General features: G+C 45.8%; 2 protein-coding genes across 2 annotated transcripts in view; one reads left to right on the top strand and one right to left on the bottom strand.

Annotated features, from left to right (window-relative positions):
- Positions 1-6,960, bottom strand: part of CD19 (CD19 molecule) — a 51,704-nt gene extending 44,744 nt beyond the window's left edge. Inside the window, exon 1 of the mRNA XM_073636213.1 lies at positions 6,667-6,960. The gene's annotated coding sequence lies outside the window, so the exon portion shown is untranslated. The remainder of the gene's footprint in view (positions 1-6,666) is intronic.
- The window catches only part of RABEP2 (rabaptin, RAB GTPase binding effector protein 2), a 52,612-nt gene continuing 39,698 nt past the window's right edge, over positions 6,753-19,666 (top strand). Inside the window, 1 exon segment of the mRNA XM_073635150.1 lies at positions 6,753-6,812. Coding sequence (XP_073491251.1) covers positions 6,753-6,812 — 60 coding nt within the window.

Here is a 19,666-nt window from a genome sequence, read left to right as displayed (position 1 = left end):
TTAATAAACTCCCAACAGGATGCACTACCAGACCTGTGTTAAAGCTTGATGAACAAATGGGTTGTCACATGTTTTAACCACTTGCAAACCGGCTGTGACCGGGGTCACTTTAGGTGGGGGGCTTGTGGAACCCAGCTTACCTTGGAGAGCTCTGGAAACTCCTTGTCCAGCTCCCCTACCCCCTCCTATGTGTAGCACCCTGGAGTTTAGGCAGGGTTGCTCCTCACAAATTTACTTTCCAGGAGTAGTTATCCTGGTTGATTGCTAGCGATCTATTAATTTCTCCCTAAGTTTGGCCTTGTTGCACTTTTCTCTTCTACCACTAGGGGGCCGGGTACTTGGTGGCAGTAGATACGAGAAGGGCAATGCAAGGTCAGGTTATGGGTATGTGGGGTATCTCAGCCAATACACAGGGGTTTTCTTGAATCCCTTGGCTTGTTGGGAGAACCTATATATTCGGGTGGAGTCAGGTGATCTATGTTCTGTGCCACCTGGATAGCTGTCTGGGTGGACGTGTGTTGTATTGCCCCGGCTGCTAGGCCAGAGTTTGGGCTTATCCTGGGCACATCTGGCTGCTAGGCTGTCTGAGGGCCTATCCAAAAGCAAGCGAGTAGTGCAGGGTCGGGACTGCGGCTTGCAAAAGTGGCGGTTCTGCTGGCCGGAGAATCTGTCGTGGTCGGAGGTAGAGGGGAAGCTGTCGCCAGTAAGGGACTATCCGCCTTATTACCAGGGACCACAGTGAGTAACTGAAGCAAGTACCAGAGCAGCATTCTCACCAGATGGGGACAGTGAAGAATCGGGAAACTTCAGAGGGTATCAAGCCAGGGACCCAGCCAGCGGAGGTGACGCTTGCAGAGCAGCCTTGTGTGTCCAGGGACCGAACAGGTCAGTGGGGTAAAGCTTGAGAGGTATCTAGAGTTCCAAGCTTGGGACCCAGCAGAGAGGCGGGGGTGACGCTTGAAGAAGATACCACCGTGAAGATTGGAGTAGCTCAAGGGATTCAGTAGCAGTGAATCAGAGGGTCTAGTGAGAGACCGGGAGCTCAGTGTATGGAAGAAGTTTTGAAGAAAAAAAGCTCCTGCGCACAAGTGGGTAGCTGACCAAGCGGTATTGGAACACAGGCCTTGCTGCCCTCAAGGATGGGGAATCCTAGCAGACAACGAGAAACAAGAAAGAAAGGGCGCACCAGCTGTGCTGTATTATCCTTAGGTAAAATTTATTATAATATTAATAAAAAGGAACTACTTACAAACAGTAGTAGAAGATCTCGAAAGTATAAAACAATCTTCAAATCACAGCATGTGGTGAAGGAGCAGCAGAGCCCACCAGAGGTGCCAGAAGAGCTCACAAGAATCACTGCTGGCTAGCCGCAGATGTGGCTTCTTTCTGGAGGCCTTTCCCTGCACGGCTGTCCTCCTATTGAAGTCTCTGAGTCTGCTAATTGAATTTCCAACTATCTAAGGGTGTCCTGGCCCTAACACTCTCTCCCCCCAAAATACAGTGTCTGGTGCCCAATGACTTTCACCATCTTTGCACCCACCATACCTCACAACCCACTACATACAGAATGATGTCAGCTATCTCTGGCCCTGGAGGTCCTCATTAGGCTGAAGGCCTGGAACCTTGCTAAATATGTGTCTATTTGCTTGATCACCATGTGCCCCTAACAGACACAGGGTGACTTAGACAGAAGAGGGACATGGGGGCTGAAACAAAGGTTTCCCAGTTCTCTCCAAAAGCCCCTGTCCTGGCTAGGTCTGTCACACCAGCCACGGTAGATATACTTCAGCAGGGTGGCCGCTCTGTGCCAGATCACGTACCTAGTGCGTGATCTGACACTTCCCGGTCTGGGGCACACACATACGCGCTGCCGCCGGTCCACTCCCTCTGTGAAAACACAGGAGCCAATCGACTGGTACTGTGGACTCGATGTCCGCTGGCACCCACTGATTCTTCAGTACACAGGCAGAACAGCGATCTGCCTTTGTAACCAGGGCAAATTGCCGTTCTGTCAGTAGGGAAGGCATTAATCCTGTGTTTCTGCAAAGCAGGGACACGGATCTATACCTTCCCTTAGTGAAAACAGCTCCCCCACAGTACACAAGCACTGGCTAGGAACACATTTAACCCCTTAATTGATCGTTTAGCCCCTTCCCAGCCAGTGTCATTAGTACAGCGACAGTATATTTTTTTATCACTGGTCACTGTATTAGTGTCACTGGTCCCCCAAAAAGTGTCAAAAGTGTCGCTTAGTGCCTGATTTGTCCACCGCAATATCGCAGTCCCTCTATAAGTCGCTAGTCGCCACCATTACTAGTAAAAAAATAAATAAATATCCCCTCTTTTGTAGACGTGACAACTTTTGCGCAAACCAATCGATATTCGATTACTGGGATTTTTTTTTTTTTAAACAAAAATATGTAGCAGAATACGGAGCGGAGTTACGAATGTCTTTACGTCACTTCTGGTCAGGGACGTGAATAGGATTTCTTACGGTGCCTGTTTTTTTACTACATGCTTGTATATTCTTACTAAAATGTGAGTATATCTACTGTTTTTAACACAGATAAACGTTTAATAAAACGGAATTATGCTATGGGCATAAGGAAGAAGAAAAGAATTTACCCAGGTACAACAATGATGTCACAAGAGCTGATTAGCTCTGATTGGCCACAGGCAAAATCACCTGTCCTGGAGGCGACTTAAAGTCGCGTTGTAAGTCGCGCTGAAGTCGTCTCCAAGTCGCCTTGCAAAGTCGCGCTGTAAGTCGTGTTGCCCCTGTGCGAACCGGCACTTAGAGGTTGTTTCCAATATATTAAGTTTTGAGGGTAACTGTTTTTTTTATGGTTGCATCCGGCTGAGGGTGCAACACACTTGCGCGAATTTATCAATTTAAATCCTCATTTTTCCATACACACGTTTACAAACAGGTTTAATACATTTTCAATAGCACATATATCATTATCACAAATGTTTAAGGCACACATCATTTCTAGTGCTGCACCTTGCAGAGGGCATAACACACCAGTGTAAGTACCTTTTAATAAGGCTAAAGTATACATTTATATATATAAATGTTTGTCTTTGGGCATCTATTAATTAAGGCAGCCTAAACCTTCAGTGCTGCACCCTGCAGAGGGTGTAACACATTTTGCACTAGTCACTTTTACATAGGGTTAAGTTGGTATACATTTAATCTTTTGCCGATTTGAGATTCATTATTGGCAACTGTTGAAGGCAATTATACATTTTAATGTTTTACTCTGCAGAGGGTCTAACACACCACCACTAGCAAAATAAGAACAGCGCCACACCCACATCATTTCCAATTTCGAATATATATTGGCCTAAATTTGTGAAGAAATTTGATCTTTTACAATTTTTTGTTGAATGTTTTCTATAGCAGAAAATAACATTTATTTTTTTCAAAATTGAGTCTTTTTTTGCCTATAGCCAGGGTTGCCAACCGCCAGTACATTTACTGACAGTTTGCAAAAATCAGTGATTTTTTCTTACAACTGCCAGTAAATATCAGGGGCTCATAATTTCATGCTGTGTTGACTTTTTAAATGTAAATCAAGCAAATGACTTTGTTATAGTTATTGTCAGTGTTTTCATATCATGTTTATACTGTTAGAATATTCACTGTGTTAGTTTTCAGTAGGAGTTCTGTAATTTCTCAGGTTGCCAGTAAAAAGATGTGCTCCGCCAGTAAATTTTCCATGTTTTGTCAGTCAAAAATGCTGCAGGAGGTTGGCAACCCTGCTTATAAAAAAAATAAAAACCGCAGAGGTGATCAAATACGTCAAAAAGAAAGCTCTATGTGTGAGAAAAAAAAAAGGACGTACATTTTATTTGGGTGCGGTGTTGCATGACTGTGCAATTGTTAGTTAAAGTAACGTGGTGCAGTATCGCAAAAAGAGGTCTGGTCAGGAAGGGGGTAAAACCTTCCGGAGGGCAAGTGGTTAAACAATATACAAAAACACACAATCAAGGCGCTCCAGGGAGATCCTATCTAATATGTGATAAGACCTCCCTGGAGTGCCTTGACTGTGTGTTTTTGTATATTGTCTTCAACGCTATCTGCGATCACCTAGACGAGTCCACATATCAGGCTTTGCACCTCTCTCTGGCTGCTGATATGGATCCACATTGTGATACTGCAGGATAGCGCCCTACATTCTTTTATATTATAACATGTTTTAAACAACATGTCTGTCTAAGACTGCTCTGTCCAAGGGGGTGACAATGCTGCTGTGCTAGTTCACTGCATAACAAACATGGTTGTCACATGTCCATCAAGACTACAGTGTCCGCAGGGTGACAACACTGCTTTGTGATTTCACGGCAGAACAAACAACGTTGTCACCCTGTTAAAGGAAGTGGAAATGTAACGTCTATACTGGCAGAACCAACAGGTAATAAAACTCTTTCACAGATCACAGAGGGGGACTCACTACTACTAGCCTGCACCATTCATGTCATTTTTTATTTTGTCCATAGTTCCACTTTAACTTGGCATTTTTTTTTTTCTTTATGTGGCATGGCGATCTTACAATATCCAACAAGATATAATATAATGTCAGATCTACAAAATGAGATTTTTTTCACCTTGCTAGTTAGTCATGTATCTGTATGTATCATTATTTATTTGATCAGGTAGTAGAGGAGAACATTTCTAACCGAGGATGTGAAATGTTAAGGGAATTGAGTGTCCCATAACTGCTGTGTTTTGCTGAATGTCAACAACAGAATTTCTTTTTTGTTGAAGAAGGCAACATGGCAGCTTAGAGGCTGTCTGCCAGTCTGCATTCTCTGACCATCTCTTGTATCATGTTTGCAGTCTTTGACCATCTCTTGTATCATGTCTGCAGTCTCTGACCATCTCTTGTATCATGTTTGCAGTCTCTGACCATCTCTTGTATCATGTCTGCAGTCTCTGACCATCTCCTGTATCATATCTTCAGTCTCTGACCATCTCCTGTATCATGTCTGCAGTCTCTGACCATCTCTTGTATCATGTTTGCAGTCTCTGACCATCTCTTGTATCATGTCTGGAGTCTCTGACCATCTCTTGTATCATGTCTGCAGTCTCTGACCATCTCCTGTATCATGTCTTCAGTCTCTGACCATCTCCTGTATCATGTCTGCAGTCCCTGACCATCTCCTGTATCATGTCTTCAGTCTCTGATCATCTCTTGAATCATGTCTGCAGTCTCTGACCCTGTCTTGTATCATGTCTGCAGTCTGTGAACATCTCTTTTTTAGATTGTAAGCTCTAATGAGCACGGCCCTCTGATTCCTCTTGTATCAAATTGTAATGTAACTGTAATGTCTGCCCTCATGTTGTAGAGCGCTGCGCAAACTGTTGGCGCTATATAAAACCTGTATAATAATAATAATATAATAATAATCTCTTGCATCATGTCAGCAGTCTCCAACCATCTCTTATATTGTGTCCACAGTCTTTGACCAGCTCTTGCATCATGTCTGCAGTCTCTGACCATCACTTGCATCATGTCTGCAGTCACTAATTATCTCTTGTATCATGTCTACTGTCCCTGACTATCACTTGCATCATGTCCACAGTCACTGATTATCTCTTGTATCATGTCTACTGTCCCTGACCATCTCTTGTATCATGTCTGCAGTCTCTGATCATCTCTTGTATCATGTCAGTCCCTGTCCATCTCTTGTTTAATGTCCATAGGCTTCGACTATATCATGCTGTGTGTCTGCTGTCTTTTATAATGAATATTCACTGATTTTTATGAGTGCCCCTTTGGAGGTGATGGGGGTTGCACTTGATGCTCCTTATATCAAGAAGGTTTACCACCACTGCTCTAAGCATTCTATAAAACACAATGTAATATCAGCTTCATCCTACATAGTATTCAAAAGCCAGGAGTTGAAATAATCCACACTTGTTTTGTTATATATGATTTCTTTATGTTTGTGTTTTACAGTATATTTTATTATATTTTTGCCCCATTGGGAGTGTGCAGGATAGGCTCATTCACATAGGCACCTAGCGTGCTATAACTATCTTAACTACTTTAATCTTGAGTACCATTTTAAAACAGCACCGGGACTCAGCAAGTCTGTCGGGTTCTAGCTGGCACTTAGCTGATCTCAGTGACATAAAAAACAAATTTTTGTGATATTCTTTTAATAAGCAGAATTTGAAGGTTATATTATGGGGTATATATTGGGGGCTGTGCTGATTACGTAATTGTTGCATTGGGAAGAAATACAGGAATGTACTTTTTTTCACAGTTTCTTCCTAATTAAAACCTAGAAAAAAAAAGTTTATGTATTCACGTCTGCATTAAAATTCTATCCTGTTCTGTCCCAAGAAAAAAAGTATATGTTAGTGTAGACTCCAAAACCTAAATGAGATGCGAAACCAAGACTTGCCCAAGGGAATCACGAGTGTTATAAGGAGAAATGGTCCGGGGATTCTGGACTCAGGAAAAGCAAATCTTTTCCCATTGGAGTACAATAGATACTTCACAAGCCAAAAAATACACACAATGAAACAAAATTCATTAACATTGTAATTTACAAAATTGTTGGTTTACAAAATTGTTGATGTTTATGTCTTTTACGAAAATTTTGGGTTATGTTGACTGGCTAATCTACGTACATTAATCTACATTCCCTTACCTTCAGCTGAAACTGTGATAAACTCAGAGTCCTCCTTTGAAAGGACAAAGTTGGCTCCGCAAAAACAGAAGATCAGAAACACCAGCATGGTCCGAGAGAGGTACAAAGTGTGCAAGAGATGTCGAAGACTGGAGAGTCACTACAGCGTAAACTTCTCGGCAGCCTAGGCACCCATGGGAGTTGGCCTGCACCTGCCGGGTGGGCGTACGTAGGAGGAAGAGGGTGTCCAAACTTCTCAGCAGTCGTCTCAGCACAACACCACAAACTTTTATCTCACAAAGATCGCTGAGGGAAAACGCAAGTACAAAATAGGGAACTTAACTCTTTAAAGCTCCACCAGAGTATTTCGTCTCAGCATTGGGAGGATTTATGTAGCAGGAAAGGGCACTGTGTTCTCATTATCAAAGCTGAGCTCCAGGTATGGATTTTATTGAATAGTAACATTGGTACTGTTTGGCACAACATAAATACGCATATCCCATACCTGTGGAATCACTGATTTTCAGGACTTGATAAACCCTTACCAAAACCAAATCATCAGCAGTCAATGACCCCTTACATTGGTGGTCAGTGGGAACAAATGTCCTTACATTGGTAGTCAGTGGGAAAAATATTCCTTACATTGGTGATCAGTGGGAAGAATGGCCCTTACATTGGTGATCACTGGGAAGAATGTCCCTTACATTGGTGATACGTGGTAAGAATGCCCCTTACATTGGTGATCACTGGGAAGAATGGCCCTTACATTGGTGGTCAGTGGGAAGAATGCCCCTTACATTGGTGGTCAGTGGGAAGAATGCTCCTTACATTGGTGGTCAGTGGGAAGAATGTCCCTTACATTGGTGGTCAGTGGGAAGAATGCCCCTTACATTGGTGATCAGTGGGAAGAATGGCCCTTACATTGGTGATCACTGGGAAGAATGTCCCTTACATTGGTGATTGGTGGGAAGAATGTCCCTTACGTTGGTGATTGGTGGGAAGAATGCCCCTTACACTAGTGGTCAGTGGGAAGAATGGCCCTTACATTGGTGGTCAGTGGGAAGAATGCCCCTTACATTGGTGATCAGTGGGAAGAATGCCCCTTACATTGGTGATCAGTGAGAAGAATGCCCCTTACATTGGTGATCAGTGAGAAGAATGCCCCTTACATTGGTGATCAGTGAGAAGAATGTCCCTTACATTGGTGATTGGTGGGAAGAATGTCCCTTACATTGGTGATTGGTGGGAAGAATGTCCCTTACATTGGTGATTGGTGGGAAGAATGCCCCTTACATTGGTGGTCAATGGTAAGAATGCTCCTTACATTGGTGGTCAATGGGAAGAATGCTCATTACATTGGTGGTCAGTGGGAAGAATGCTCATTACATTGGTGGTCAGTGGGAAAAATTACCTGTTTGCAAAATTGTATAATAAAGTATAATTTTTTTTTTTCAAAATTTTCAGTCTTTTTTCATTTGTTTAGCAAAAAAAAAAGCAAAACTCAGTGGTGATTAAATACCACCAAAAGAAAGTTCTATTTGTGTCAAAAAATTATAAAAAATTCATATGGGTACATTGCCTGACATTGTGTGACAGCGCTGAAGACTGAAAATTGGCCTGGGCAGGAAGGGGTTAAAGGTGAAGGGGGTAGGCAGGTGGTTAAAGTGGTTGTAATGGCTGAAGGTTTTTTACCTTCATGCATTTTGTGCATGAAGGTAAAAAAACCTTCAGTATTCAGCTCTGCCCTCAGCTCCTCCCTTATACTTACCTAAGCCTGGTCATGATCCAGCGATGTGCACCAGACCCGAGGCTCTCCCGGATCTCTCCCTCCTGATTGGCTGAGATGCAGCAGCAGAAGCCATCGGCTCCAGCTGCGGTCAATTACAGCCAGTGAGGCGGGAGCGGGCCTGAGCCGTGCTATCTCTGTCTTATGGACGCAGAGAGCTGGCTCGGGAGTGAGCACCCACAAGTTCCCCCACAGCAAACAGCTTGCTATGGGGGCACTCAACAAGGGGGAGGGGACAGGGGACCTGAGAAGAGAAGATTTTGTGCTGTTCTGTTCAAAATCACTGCACAGAGCAGGTAAGTAGAACATGTTTGTTAATTTTTTTTATAACATTTTTTTAATTTACAATCACTTTAAGATGCCTTATGTTCTGCTCAAAGCTTGATGAATTAGGTCAGTAGCGGTGAAAGAGAGAGGAACTAATGCGCAAAACCAAACTCGCTCAAATATACAAAATAAGGATATGAGAAGCTGCCACGATATAAAAGTGTTCCCACACAGAAAAAATGAATGAATAAAAAAGTATGTGGCGCTAACTAAAAGTACTAAATAATACAAATAGTGAACAGTATTAAGTGTGATAAACACACTTGATAAAAATCACTTCCAGAACCGTGCTGCAACTAATGTGCTAAATAATCAAGTGCCAACAATCTTCAGCATAATAAATAATAATAAACATCAATAGTAATAATAAAATGCAAGTAAAGCAATAAAGTGCCAAAGGTACTTATAAAGTGCGGGTAGTGCAATCAAAATCCAATAAGGTCTAATATTCTCATGAAGTGCAAACAGAGCAATAAAGTGCAAAAAAAAGTCCAAAAGTGATGAAAGTGCAATCAGAGTCCAATAAAGAGGGAACAAATCTCCCTATTACAGTTCATAGAAAAAGAAAAAAGTGCATGTGTAATATGATCGAACGATAACCACTTCATCCAATTACTATCACCACCCGTGGTGCGCCACTCATTTCCCCCTGCCTCTCACCTCATATGAAGACCCCTACAGGTCAAGTCAGGCCTTGGTGTGAATAAATCCAGGATGTTCAGCAATCGATCGACTCCCACAAATGTCCACAGCAGTACCGATACTGGGGTGGACTTCAGGCTCATCCGGTGTGGTAGGGTCGTGCAATAAAGGGTGGGGGCTCCATAGTGCAGTATTTCAATCAAATTTATTAAAGCAAAAAGTAGTAACTTACAATTAAAAATCCTAGGTAAAGCTATGAAAGGTACTTCCGGTCTCGGTCGAGACCGGAAGTGACGACACCTGGCTCCTCCCTGACACGTTGCGTCACTGAACATGTGACTTCATCAAAGGGTCATCTATAAGGGTGCACGGGCGCCGCCCCCTCTCTCCAGCCATCCCCTCTATGACCAATGGATAGATTCATGCATTGCATGAATCTATCTATGGCCGCCGCTGCCACTCCCTATTCAGGCGCCCGGCCCCTTTTGGGGTGCCGGGTGCCTGAATTACGGCGGGGGGGTGTTTTTGAAGCACCTGATTAGAGCCATAGGCTCTAATAGGCGTCAAAAAAGGTGACCAGCGAGCGCCATGCTTGGCGCTCGCAGTCCACCCAGGTGTGTTAGAAAAGCTAATGAATATTCGCTTTCCTAACACTGAACCGCCTCTCCGCCAATCAGGTGCTCAGGTCTGCTGCCTGTCACCTGATTGGCTGAAATGACAGGCGCTGTGATTGGATGCATATCAGGAGGAGAGGACGGGAGGAGATGCAAGGAGGACACCGCTCTCCGCGGTCTCCTGCTGCCCCACCGAGACAGGGTAAGTGCCGGGCAGATGGCGAGCAGGCGGGGGGTCACAGCGGTGGCATTCAATGGCACAGTGGCAGCATTTGATGGCACAGTGGCGGCATTCGATGGGCACAGTGGCAGCCTTTGATTGCACAGTGGCAGCGTTTGATGGGCACAGTGGCTGCGTTTGATGGGTGCAGTGGCAGAATTTGATGGCCCAGTGGCTGCATTTGATGGCACAGTGGCAGCATTTGATGACACAGTGGCAGCATTTGATAGGCACAGTGACAGCATTTGATGGCACAATGGCAGCATTTGATGGGCACAGTGGCAGCAGTTGATGGCACAGTAGCAGCATTTAGTTAATGTGTGTGTGTCACCGGCGCAAAACCACTACTTCCTCTAAGACCTTTAAAAAAGGCCCTTAAAAGTGTATGTGTTAAAGTTGCTGCATTCAAAAAAGACCCTTCATTGAGATGGGCTGGAAATGCTGATTAATGTGTGTGAATGCGCTACTCCCATATTACCACCACTTACAATGTTCTTTTTCTATTTTTCCAAGCAATCATTTGTAAGTATTATCATGTGCTTTAAATCGAACCAAAATTAAACATATATTATCCAATACATAAAAAGTCCTTCAAAAGTGCTGCAAAATCCTTCATCAGTTGTTGTGACTGGCGTGCTCCTATGTTCCTTCAGTAATCATATGTGACTTAGTGAGACACCTCCACCATTCAGATTGGCCACTCACCAGATGCTTATTTAAAGATGCGCCTTTGGTTCATTCAAGGGATAACCACTCCACCTAAGTAACACTCCTCACCGGCTACACTTGGACTCTAGTATTCCTCATATAAAAGCATAGGGACAAAAAACGATCATAGCGCAATATGTTTAAACTATTTATTTTAAAATCCAAAGAAAGAGTATCCACTCACATTTAAAAGTGCCCTCGAGCCGGCACGAAGCTTATCCAGCAGTTATGGGTTACTTAGGTGGAGTGGTTATCCCTTGAATGAACCAAAGGTGCATCTTTAAATAAGCATCTGGTGAGTGGCCAATCTGAATGGTGGAGGTGTCTCACTAAGTCACATATGATTACTGAAGGAACATAGGAGCACGTCAGTCACAACAATTGATGAAGGATTTTGCAGCACTTTTGAAGGACTTTTTATGTATTGGATAATATATGTTTAATTTTGGTTTGATTTAAAGCACATGATAATACTTATAAATGATTGCTTGGAAAAATAGAAAAAGAACATTGTAAGTGGTGGTAATATGGGAGTAGCGCATTCATACACATTAATCAGTAGCAGCATTTGATGGGCACAGTGGCTGCATTTGATGGACACAGTGGCTGCAATTGATGGGCACAGTGGCTGCGTTTGATGGGCACAGTGAGGCTGCAGTTGATGTTTTTTTTTTCAGAATTTTTAAATTTGTTTGCGCCCCCCAAAAAATTTTGAGCACCAGCCGCCACTGAATCAGGGCTTATGGAATTAAATATCACTTTTTGTTGTGTTTTTGGAGAGATTTCCCCTACACTGTTCCATGCCTGCCCTTTCATAGAACTCATGTGAATTTTTCATATACAGTATATCAAAGAAGAAATGAAAGAAAACTACTCATCTGTAACGGGGAACTCCAAGTTGTACACAGTTGTTTTTAAACAGTGCAAACGTTCCAAATCTAGAACTTTTTACAGTAATGCATATTTTATTAATATTTAGGATTCTTGTGGCAGGGGACCACGACCGTATGGCGCCCTTTCTGTATGTGTGGTCTGGGGGACATTGTATTGTGACCTAGATGCATTTAATTCTCTCCAGGGGTGACTATGGATTTCAAATGGGGGCCAAGGGTATCCTTCTATGCATCAAATACATTATCCTGGTTTGTGTTGCCTATCTTTTTGCTGTACACCCCTATGCACTTCTCGTCTCTGGCAATAGCAATTTATAGAAGACCATTAGGTCTTTATACAAGCGGTAGTAAACCGCCCGGTGATTCTTTTTTATTTTACCTGCAAGGCAAAGTTACAGTGTGTTAGTATGCATCGCACTCCGGCTGTGGGAGTGGCCGGAGCCGCGATGACGTCACTCCCGCACTTGTCCGAGTGGCTGTTCCTTCAGAGCGCATGCAGCAGTCACGTCAACAGCTGCATCTACAGTAAATATCTCCTAAATGGTGCATGTTTAGGAGATAATCACAATAACTTATTATATTGTTATTATTATATTGACCCCGGATGACGTCACCTATGACGAAACGCATAGTGTGGTTGACGTGCTGACTTCACAACGATCGCGGAAACCCGGAAAGATGAGTGCTGTATGTGTTCTGGCTGGCGCTTTTTATTTTATGGGCGTTTCAAGAATTTACTTGATGTAAGTGTGATCTTAGTAGCTTTTAATAAATCATTTATGGCTTTACGCCATGTGGAGCTCCTCACAGAACAGGGATTTGTGTGTTTACACACACACATGTCCCTGTTCTGCCCCTCGTGCCCTCAGTCGTGTGTGGCCGGCGGTCATTGCGACCGCCGGCCACGCGCATTGGCACCCCTGCAGTGCAGCCGGCGCTCGTGTGCCTGCTGTCTCGCTTAGAGGGACCGACGTACAACTACGACAGTTCGCGGGATCGTGCCGACCTGCCACAGTATAATTACTGCTGGCAGGTCGGCAAGCGGTTAAAGGCAAAAATTAAAAATACAAACATGCTATACTTACCTGCCCTGTGCAGTGGTTTTGCACAAAGCAGCCTGGCCCCGAATCCTCCTCTCTGGTTTCCCACTGGCACTCCTGGCCCCTCCCTCCTGTCGAGTGCCCTCAGACCAAGCAGCTTGCATTAGGGCACCCAAGCAGGCTCACTCCAAAGCCGCTGCTCTGCGTAACCATTCAGACATGAATGGGGGAGTTTACATGACATGCCTGGGGCCCCCCCTCTCTCTCCTCATTGGCTGTCTGGCTGTGATTGACAGCAGCAGAAGCCTATGGCTCCCGTTGCTGTCTCGGCCAATGAGGAGGGAGAGTCCCCGGAGAGCAGATGCTCTCATGCACATCGCTTGATCAAGATGGGGCTCAGGTAAGTATAGATCTTCTGCCAGCTGTGCCAGCAAAAACCTGCATTCAAGCAGAAAACACATATGCTCATGTGACTGGACCCATACAGTTCAGTGATGATGGCAGGTTGCTTGCTCTTCACCTCGTCCATTCACAAAACATCTTGTATTCTTGTCATTGAATACAGAGTGACACAGACAGAAACAAAAAAGCTGAGTTTCCAACCCTTCCCCACTCTAAAATTTTACAAAAAAATTTTGTAATTTAGATACATTTTATAGTAGAACTCCAGCCAAATATAACAAAGTAAAAATGAAGAGCTCATTAAAAGAACAAATAACAAAACCAGCTTTTTTCTGAAAAAAACTTATCTTTAATTTAGAGATTACCCTGCAGTACTTGTTTTTGCCACTTTATGTCCCCAGTCTGATGGCGACATCATTCAACCTACTTCCTCTGAGCCCAGGTCATCAGGCTTCCAGCCTGTGACAGGACAGTGAAAGGAAAGCTGCATAGTAATGAGCTCATCTCTCAGTCACTCTGCTCTCTCCCCCTATCAGCATGCTTCTTGTCAGCACAACTAACTGGCTCCTTGCACTGCTTTTCCCTCTTACACAGGGCCGGTGCTAGTCTTGCCCAAGGTGCGGGGGACTACAACAGGGAACAGGGTCAGACAGAGCAGACTCCTCAGCTGTGCCGCCTCGTCTGGCTCCCCATTGTCCCCCGCCTCCTCATCTGTGCCCGCCTCATCCCGTCCGGCTCCCCACTGTCCTCCGCCTCCTCAGCTGTGCCCGCCTCATCCCGTCCAGCTCCCCACTGTCCCCCGCCTCCTCAGCTGTGCCCGTCTCATCCTGTCCAGCTCCCCACTGTCCCCCGCCTCCTCAGCTGTGCCCGCCTCATCCCGTCCAGCTCCCCACTGTCCCCCGCCTCCTCAGCTGTGCCCGCCTCATCCTATTCAGCTCCCCACTGTCTCCCGCCTCCTCAGCTGTGCCCACCTCATCCCGTCCAGCTTCCCACTGCCCCCCGCCTCCTCAGCTGTGCCCACCTCATCCCGTCCAGCTTCCCACTGCCCCCTGCCTCCTCAGCTGTGCCCACCTCATCCCGTCCAGCTTCCCACTGCCCCCCGCCTCCTCAGCTGTGTCTGCCTTGTCCCGTCCAGCTCCCCACTGTCCCCCGCCTCCTCAGCTGTGCCCGCCTCATCCTATTCAGCTCCCCACTGTCTCCCGCCTCCTCAGCTGTGCCCACCTCATCCTGTCCAGCTTCCCACTGCCCCCCGCCTCCTCAGCTGTGCCCACCTCATCCTGTCCAGCTTCCCACTGCCCCCCACCTCCTCAGCTGTGCCCACCTCATCCCGTCCAGCTTCCCACTGCCCCCCGCCTCCTCAGCTGTGCCTGCCTCTTCCCATCCGGCTCCCCACTGTCCTCCCCCTCCTCAGCTGTGCCCGCCTCATCCTGTTAGGCTCCTCAGCTGTGCCCGCCTCATCCCGTCCGGCTCCCCACTGTCCCCCGCCTCCTTAAGTTATGCCTGCCTTGTCCGGTACGGCTCCCCACTGTCCTCCGCCTCCTTAGCAGTGCCCGCCTTGTCCCATCTAGCTTCTCAGCTGTGCCCGACTCATCCCATCCGGCTCCCCACTGTCCTCTGCCTCTTTAGCTGTGCCAACCGGAAATTCCTCAGCCCCTCGTTTTCCCCGGCCAGACTAGAGGGGAATTCAGCGGCCGTGACTGAGCCCCCTAGGCAGCAATGCGCCCAAGGTGGCTGCCTAGTTCACCTAGCGGGAAGGCTGGCCCTGCTCTTACACTCCAGTGTCGTAGAGGGGACTGGAAAAGGCTGATACCAGATCACACTATTTAAAAAATGCATTTAAGGCTCCTTGGCCCCATAAGGTGCGCCTAAGCACCTGCGTTTCTGTGCGCATTATCATGAAGTGTGTTTATGGCAACCCATTAATTTCAGTGGGCTGCTCTATGCCTGTGAAACGCGTAAAAGGTAGTGCAGGTAGGATTTTTAAACTTGCGCCACACCAAACAGCATGGTACTGCGGTACGATGCATTTTGGCGGCCTCTAATGTAAGTGTGTATGTCAGATGCAGGGGGTGCCAATTAATGGTACCGGTATGCTTATGCAGAAGGCAGAACATTTTTGTGCGGTTCGGGAAAACGTGATTTTGTGCATGTTCCTATACTGCACCTGATGGTAATGATTTCAGAGCTGCTTCATTTATGTCTTTTATTTCTGCCCAGAGTTCAGCTTTAAAGTTGAACTCCAGCCAAACCTTTTTCTTTTCTTACCTGTGTCAGCTTTTTATCTCTGCCTGTGTCTCATTCAGATCTTTCCCCTTACTTCCTGTTCCCATTTCTAATAATGAAGGCATGCTGGGATTTGCAGTGCTACAACAGCTGGATTGCAGGCTACACACACAAGCCAGATAGGAAGTCAGTGAAGTGTGGAGGGTTTTCCTCTCGGCTCTGCCAACCGCGGCTGCATCCTGTTTCTTGCTTGATGTGGAGGATGTTTGTTTAGCAGATGATGAATAGTGCGGTCTTCTGTTAGGAGGGGGGTAAAGTGGACCTGTCATTGAAATACACACTGCATATGAATCAATGCAGCACATATCCTGCATCACCAAATTATTTTTAATGTAAAAGTTATTCTTTCTTACCTGTGAATAAAAATAAAAAATGTGGCCAAGGTTGCTTGTGACCACATGGTCTGTGCTTGACTGCACATCATTGGTTTGTTTTCAATGTGTCAGGCCATTTCTGGTAGATCTGCACAGAGAGATGAGGATCAGCGAACCATACCTGGAGTCTGTATATATAATGAGCCAATATGACCATCCTTGTGTACACAGGGCCGGATTTCTATCATTGGGGCCCACAGGCTCGTAGGCCAGATGCAGCCTGGTGCGACGGCAATAATTCACACAGTCAAGTGCAATAATAAACTTGTATTGAAGTAGTGTAGCAACAGCTCACAATAAACCTGGTGGGACAGCTACCCAGCCGGGCACACTTGCAGTTCCCAATGACACGAAGAAGCAGGTTCCAGCCGAATCGGCAGCATCTGTTAAGAGGGAACAGAACACGGCCTGGATGTTTTGTGCCCAATCAGGAAGGTGTCCAGAGGGATGCGACCCTAAGCTTTCCCTCCTCATCAGGAACCTTTCTCTATATCTAGTACTGTTGCTAACAGATGGGGTACCTTTCTTTACTCTACCAACTCGCATAGAGTGCACCAAACCCAGGGGCCAGGGTCTTAAATAGACTCTGCCACACCTAAGATGGCCTCCAGAGTCACATGGGTGGCCAGCATCCAATTGGAACGCTGCCCCAGTGACTCAGGAAACCATTGAGTAACCCAGTTCCTCTTGACTTCCTCTCCCTCTGCATTGCAACTGCAGGTGAGCACCACCTGCAGTGGAGACAGCAGACTGCACTTACCTGCAGGCTTACAGCCTTTGACACCAAGGGGATCCTCCACTGCTAGGATCTCCACTCCTTCACCGAACATTGTCCTGTTTAAATAGTCAGCTGAAAACACTATGACAATGTGTGAATAAGGGCTGGTTTACCAATTCTATTCCACTATCTTCATCCAGTGGATTAGCTTCTACCACCACATAGGGACTCGGTTGATCCCATGATAGTTTAACAGTGGCCTTCATGCAGGTTCTTTCACCAGGCTGTAACACCTTTTCTTGTGTATCCAACTGCCGTAGCCTTCCTACTCCTTCCGCAGGGGGCCTTCTTTTCCTGCAGCACATGCTGAAAAGCTTGCCGCAATTTAGAATGGATCTTCCCTCCTGGAGCGCCTTCCAAGGCCAATGGGATGAGCAATCTCCTCACCAGATTGGTGTTGGTACCTATCAGTAGAGAATTGCGGCCTGCTCCAGGAGGTCGAGGACGAACAACAGCCAAGGTGTCAAAAGTTTCTGGTTTTCCCACCAAGGAGATATCAAAGGTTATCTTGATAGGGATATACCCGTCATATGGGCACTTTTGAGTACCTAACCCCCAAATCTCCAACTATTCGAGTTTACACAAAGGGATGTGCTTTAGGTACTTGTTGTAGAAGTCCCGATACAGCAAAGTCACTTGAGCTCTTGTATCCAGCAAAGCTGGAGTATAGATACCTTCCACTTGTATCGAGACTATCGGAGAAGGTCCAACTAAGTTCTTTGGCAGATTTATGGCTGGTGACTCTATAGTCTGGGCCCTAATCTGCTTCTTTGAGTGTGGTGCAGTTGGTTTAGTATCTCAGTCAGAAGGGTGTGCATTGATATCTCACGTCTGTCTTTCCTTCCATGAGGGTCTGTTTTTTCTTTTAACAGTCAAGGGGGGGGGGGGGGTAGGGGTGAGTAGTCGGGGATGGATTCCAGACTTGGGGCATTCAGCCCAGAAGTGTCTAATTTTCCCACAACTATAACATTTCTTTTCTCGCACTCGGGAAAGCTTTGATCCCCCTTGATGAAATCCCTGTTCTTGGGCCTTTGTTTGGGTTTCCATTACTCGCATTAAAGCATGATACATCTGAGTTTGGGCTTGGGCTACCTGGGTCATCAATTTAGCCAGTCCAAGTTCAGCAACCAACTTGTTAGTGTCCGGGACTGCCAGCCCAGCCTGCTCTGACTCGGTTTCACTGTCCTCATCCGAGAAACCTGCTCCAACATGGACAGTTCGGGCACTTACTTTCTCCCTCTTAGTAGCAATGGAGCTCAATTCTCTCATTCCTTAACTCTTTTCTTCTAGTAGAGCTTCTTCTTCCCGTACTTCTCTTATCAACTCAGGATATATGGGTACCACCTTGGTTCTCTTCAGGAGTAACTTTAAGACAATAGGATGGTTCGGTCGGGCCCCTTGCAAGACCGGATCTAAACGAGCTTGGTCGGCATCCTTGGGATCGATGCCCTTTTAAAGAATAATCTGGTGTAACAGTCTGTCTACTTGGGAGATGTATCCAGAGAGGCTCTCTCCCTTCTGTTGGTGGGTGTGATTGAATTTGTACATCAGATCTGCAGTTGTTTCCACTTCGAACACAGCATGCAAGGCATCTATGTAGACCATAGCAATACAGGTTCTCTTTCCCATTCTCACGTTACGGATTACATCAGCAGCAGGGCCTCGGAGGCTCTCACTGAGCCGCTGTCATTTCACAGCCTCCGGAACACTCCACTCCTCCATAGCTTGAATGGCATGATTAATCCAGGTCTCTCGTCTTCACCGATAGGTGTGGCAACTGCCCTGAGAAAAATTTGAGTCTCCGGTAATGCTGATTGGCATTCCCCGATCCATTCTTCACTAAGCTATCAACTAGCCGGTTCATATCAGTGTAGAAGGAAACGGGGGGAGCACCGGCCCCAGTGGAGTCTGTCCCAACAAATCCTAAGCCCCTCGCTTTCCACAGTCTCTCCCCCCACTTTCAGTAGGATCACCCTGGCAGTAACCCCTGTGGCCAAGCGTATCTCTTCTTCCTGGAAGCACACAGGTAGCTCTTCCTGCCACTCCAACAGTACCCTGATTTGATCCAGTTCGTAGTCAACTTCTACATCCAAGATAAAGGCCCTCTGTCCTGGGGCTAGAGCTCTCACCCACTGCTGAATCTCCTTTTCAGTGCATTCACTTCCTGAGATCTCTAGTACAGTGCTTCACTCTACTCGGGCTCCCTGGGCCCTACCCCAAGCACCCGCAGCCATAGAAGCTGCCTCACACGTGGATCGTGGCTCTTGTCTAGGTTGGCTAGCGCCGGCTGCAGAAGAGATCCCGGAGGAGCCCCCAAATGTAGCACAGCCCCCTTGGGGACTGCTTGGATTCACCTGTTCTTCTGCATCGCCATGACCCTGTGAACATTCCAACCCACCTGACACTCTGGGTTCAGACATCTTCCACAACACCTTTTAAATGACACGTCACAAAAGTCAAATGTGTTTATAGTATATACACTTTTACCACCCTTCCTTAAGCTCCAAGGCAGTCAATGGGGGAGTTCACATGCCATACCTGGGGCAAATAATTATCAATAATTACAATAATTATTATATTATTTTTCTTTGCCCTGAAATTCACTTTTTGATTTTTTTTACAGAACACTTGCGTGCTCGCTAATATTATATAAAAATTGTAACTAGCCCCATGTATAGGAAATATATTTCTAAAGGAGGGGCGGGGGGGTTAACTAATCTTTAGGCTTAAGCATGAAGGAAAGGGGAAGGGGGTTTGGCGGGACTTTAAATGAGGCACATATTCCCATGTGCCTCCATCCCTAAATCAATTAGTCGAACAAGAAGTTTGGGACTTTGAGTGAGGCAATTGACAGACAGCTATGAATTATAAAATACGACTTATTTATTGTCTCTGGAATTCATATAGCATTTCACAGAAAATATAAAACCATTTCATACATATACATACATGGC

This window comes from Aquarana catesbeiana, linkage group LG06, assembly GCF_042186555.1.
Source record: "Aquarana catesbeiana isolate 2022-GZ linkage group LG06, ASM4218655v1, whole genome shotgun sequence".
Classification (NCBI taxonomy): domain Eukaryota; kingdom Metazoa; phylum Chordata; class Amphibia; order Anura; family Ranidae; genus Aquarana; species Aquarana catesbeiana.
Note: the sequence above shows the minus strand (reverse complement) of the source record. Positions and strands in the feature narration are given on the sequence as shown.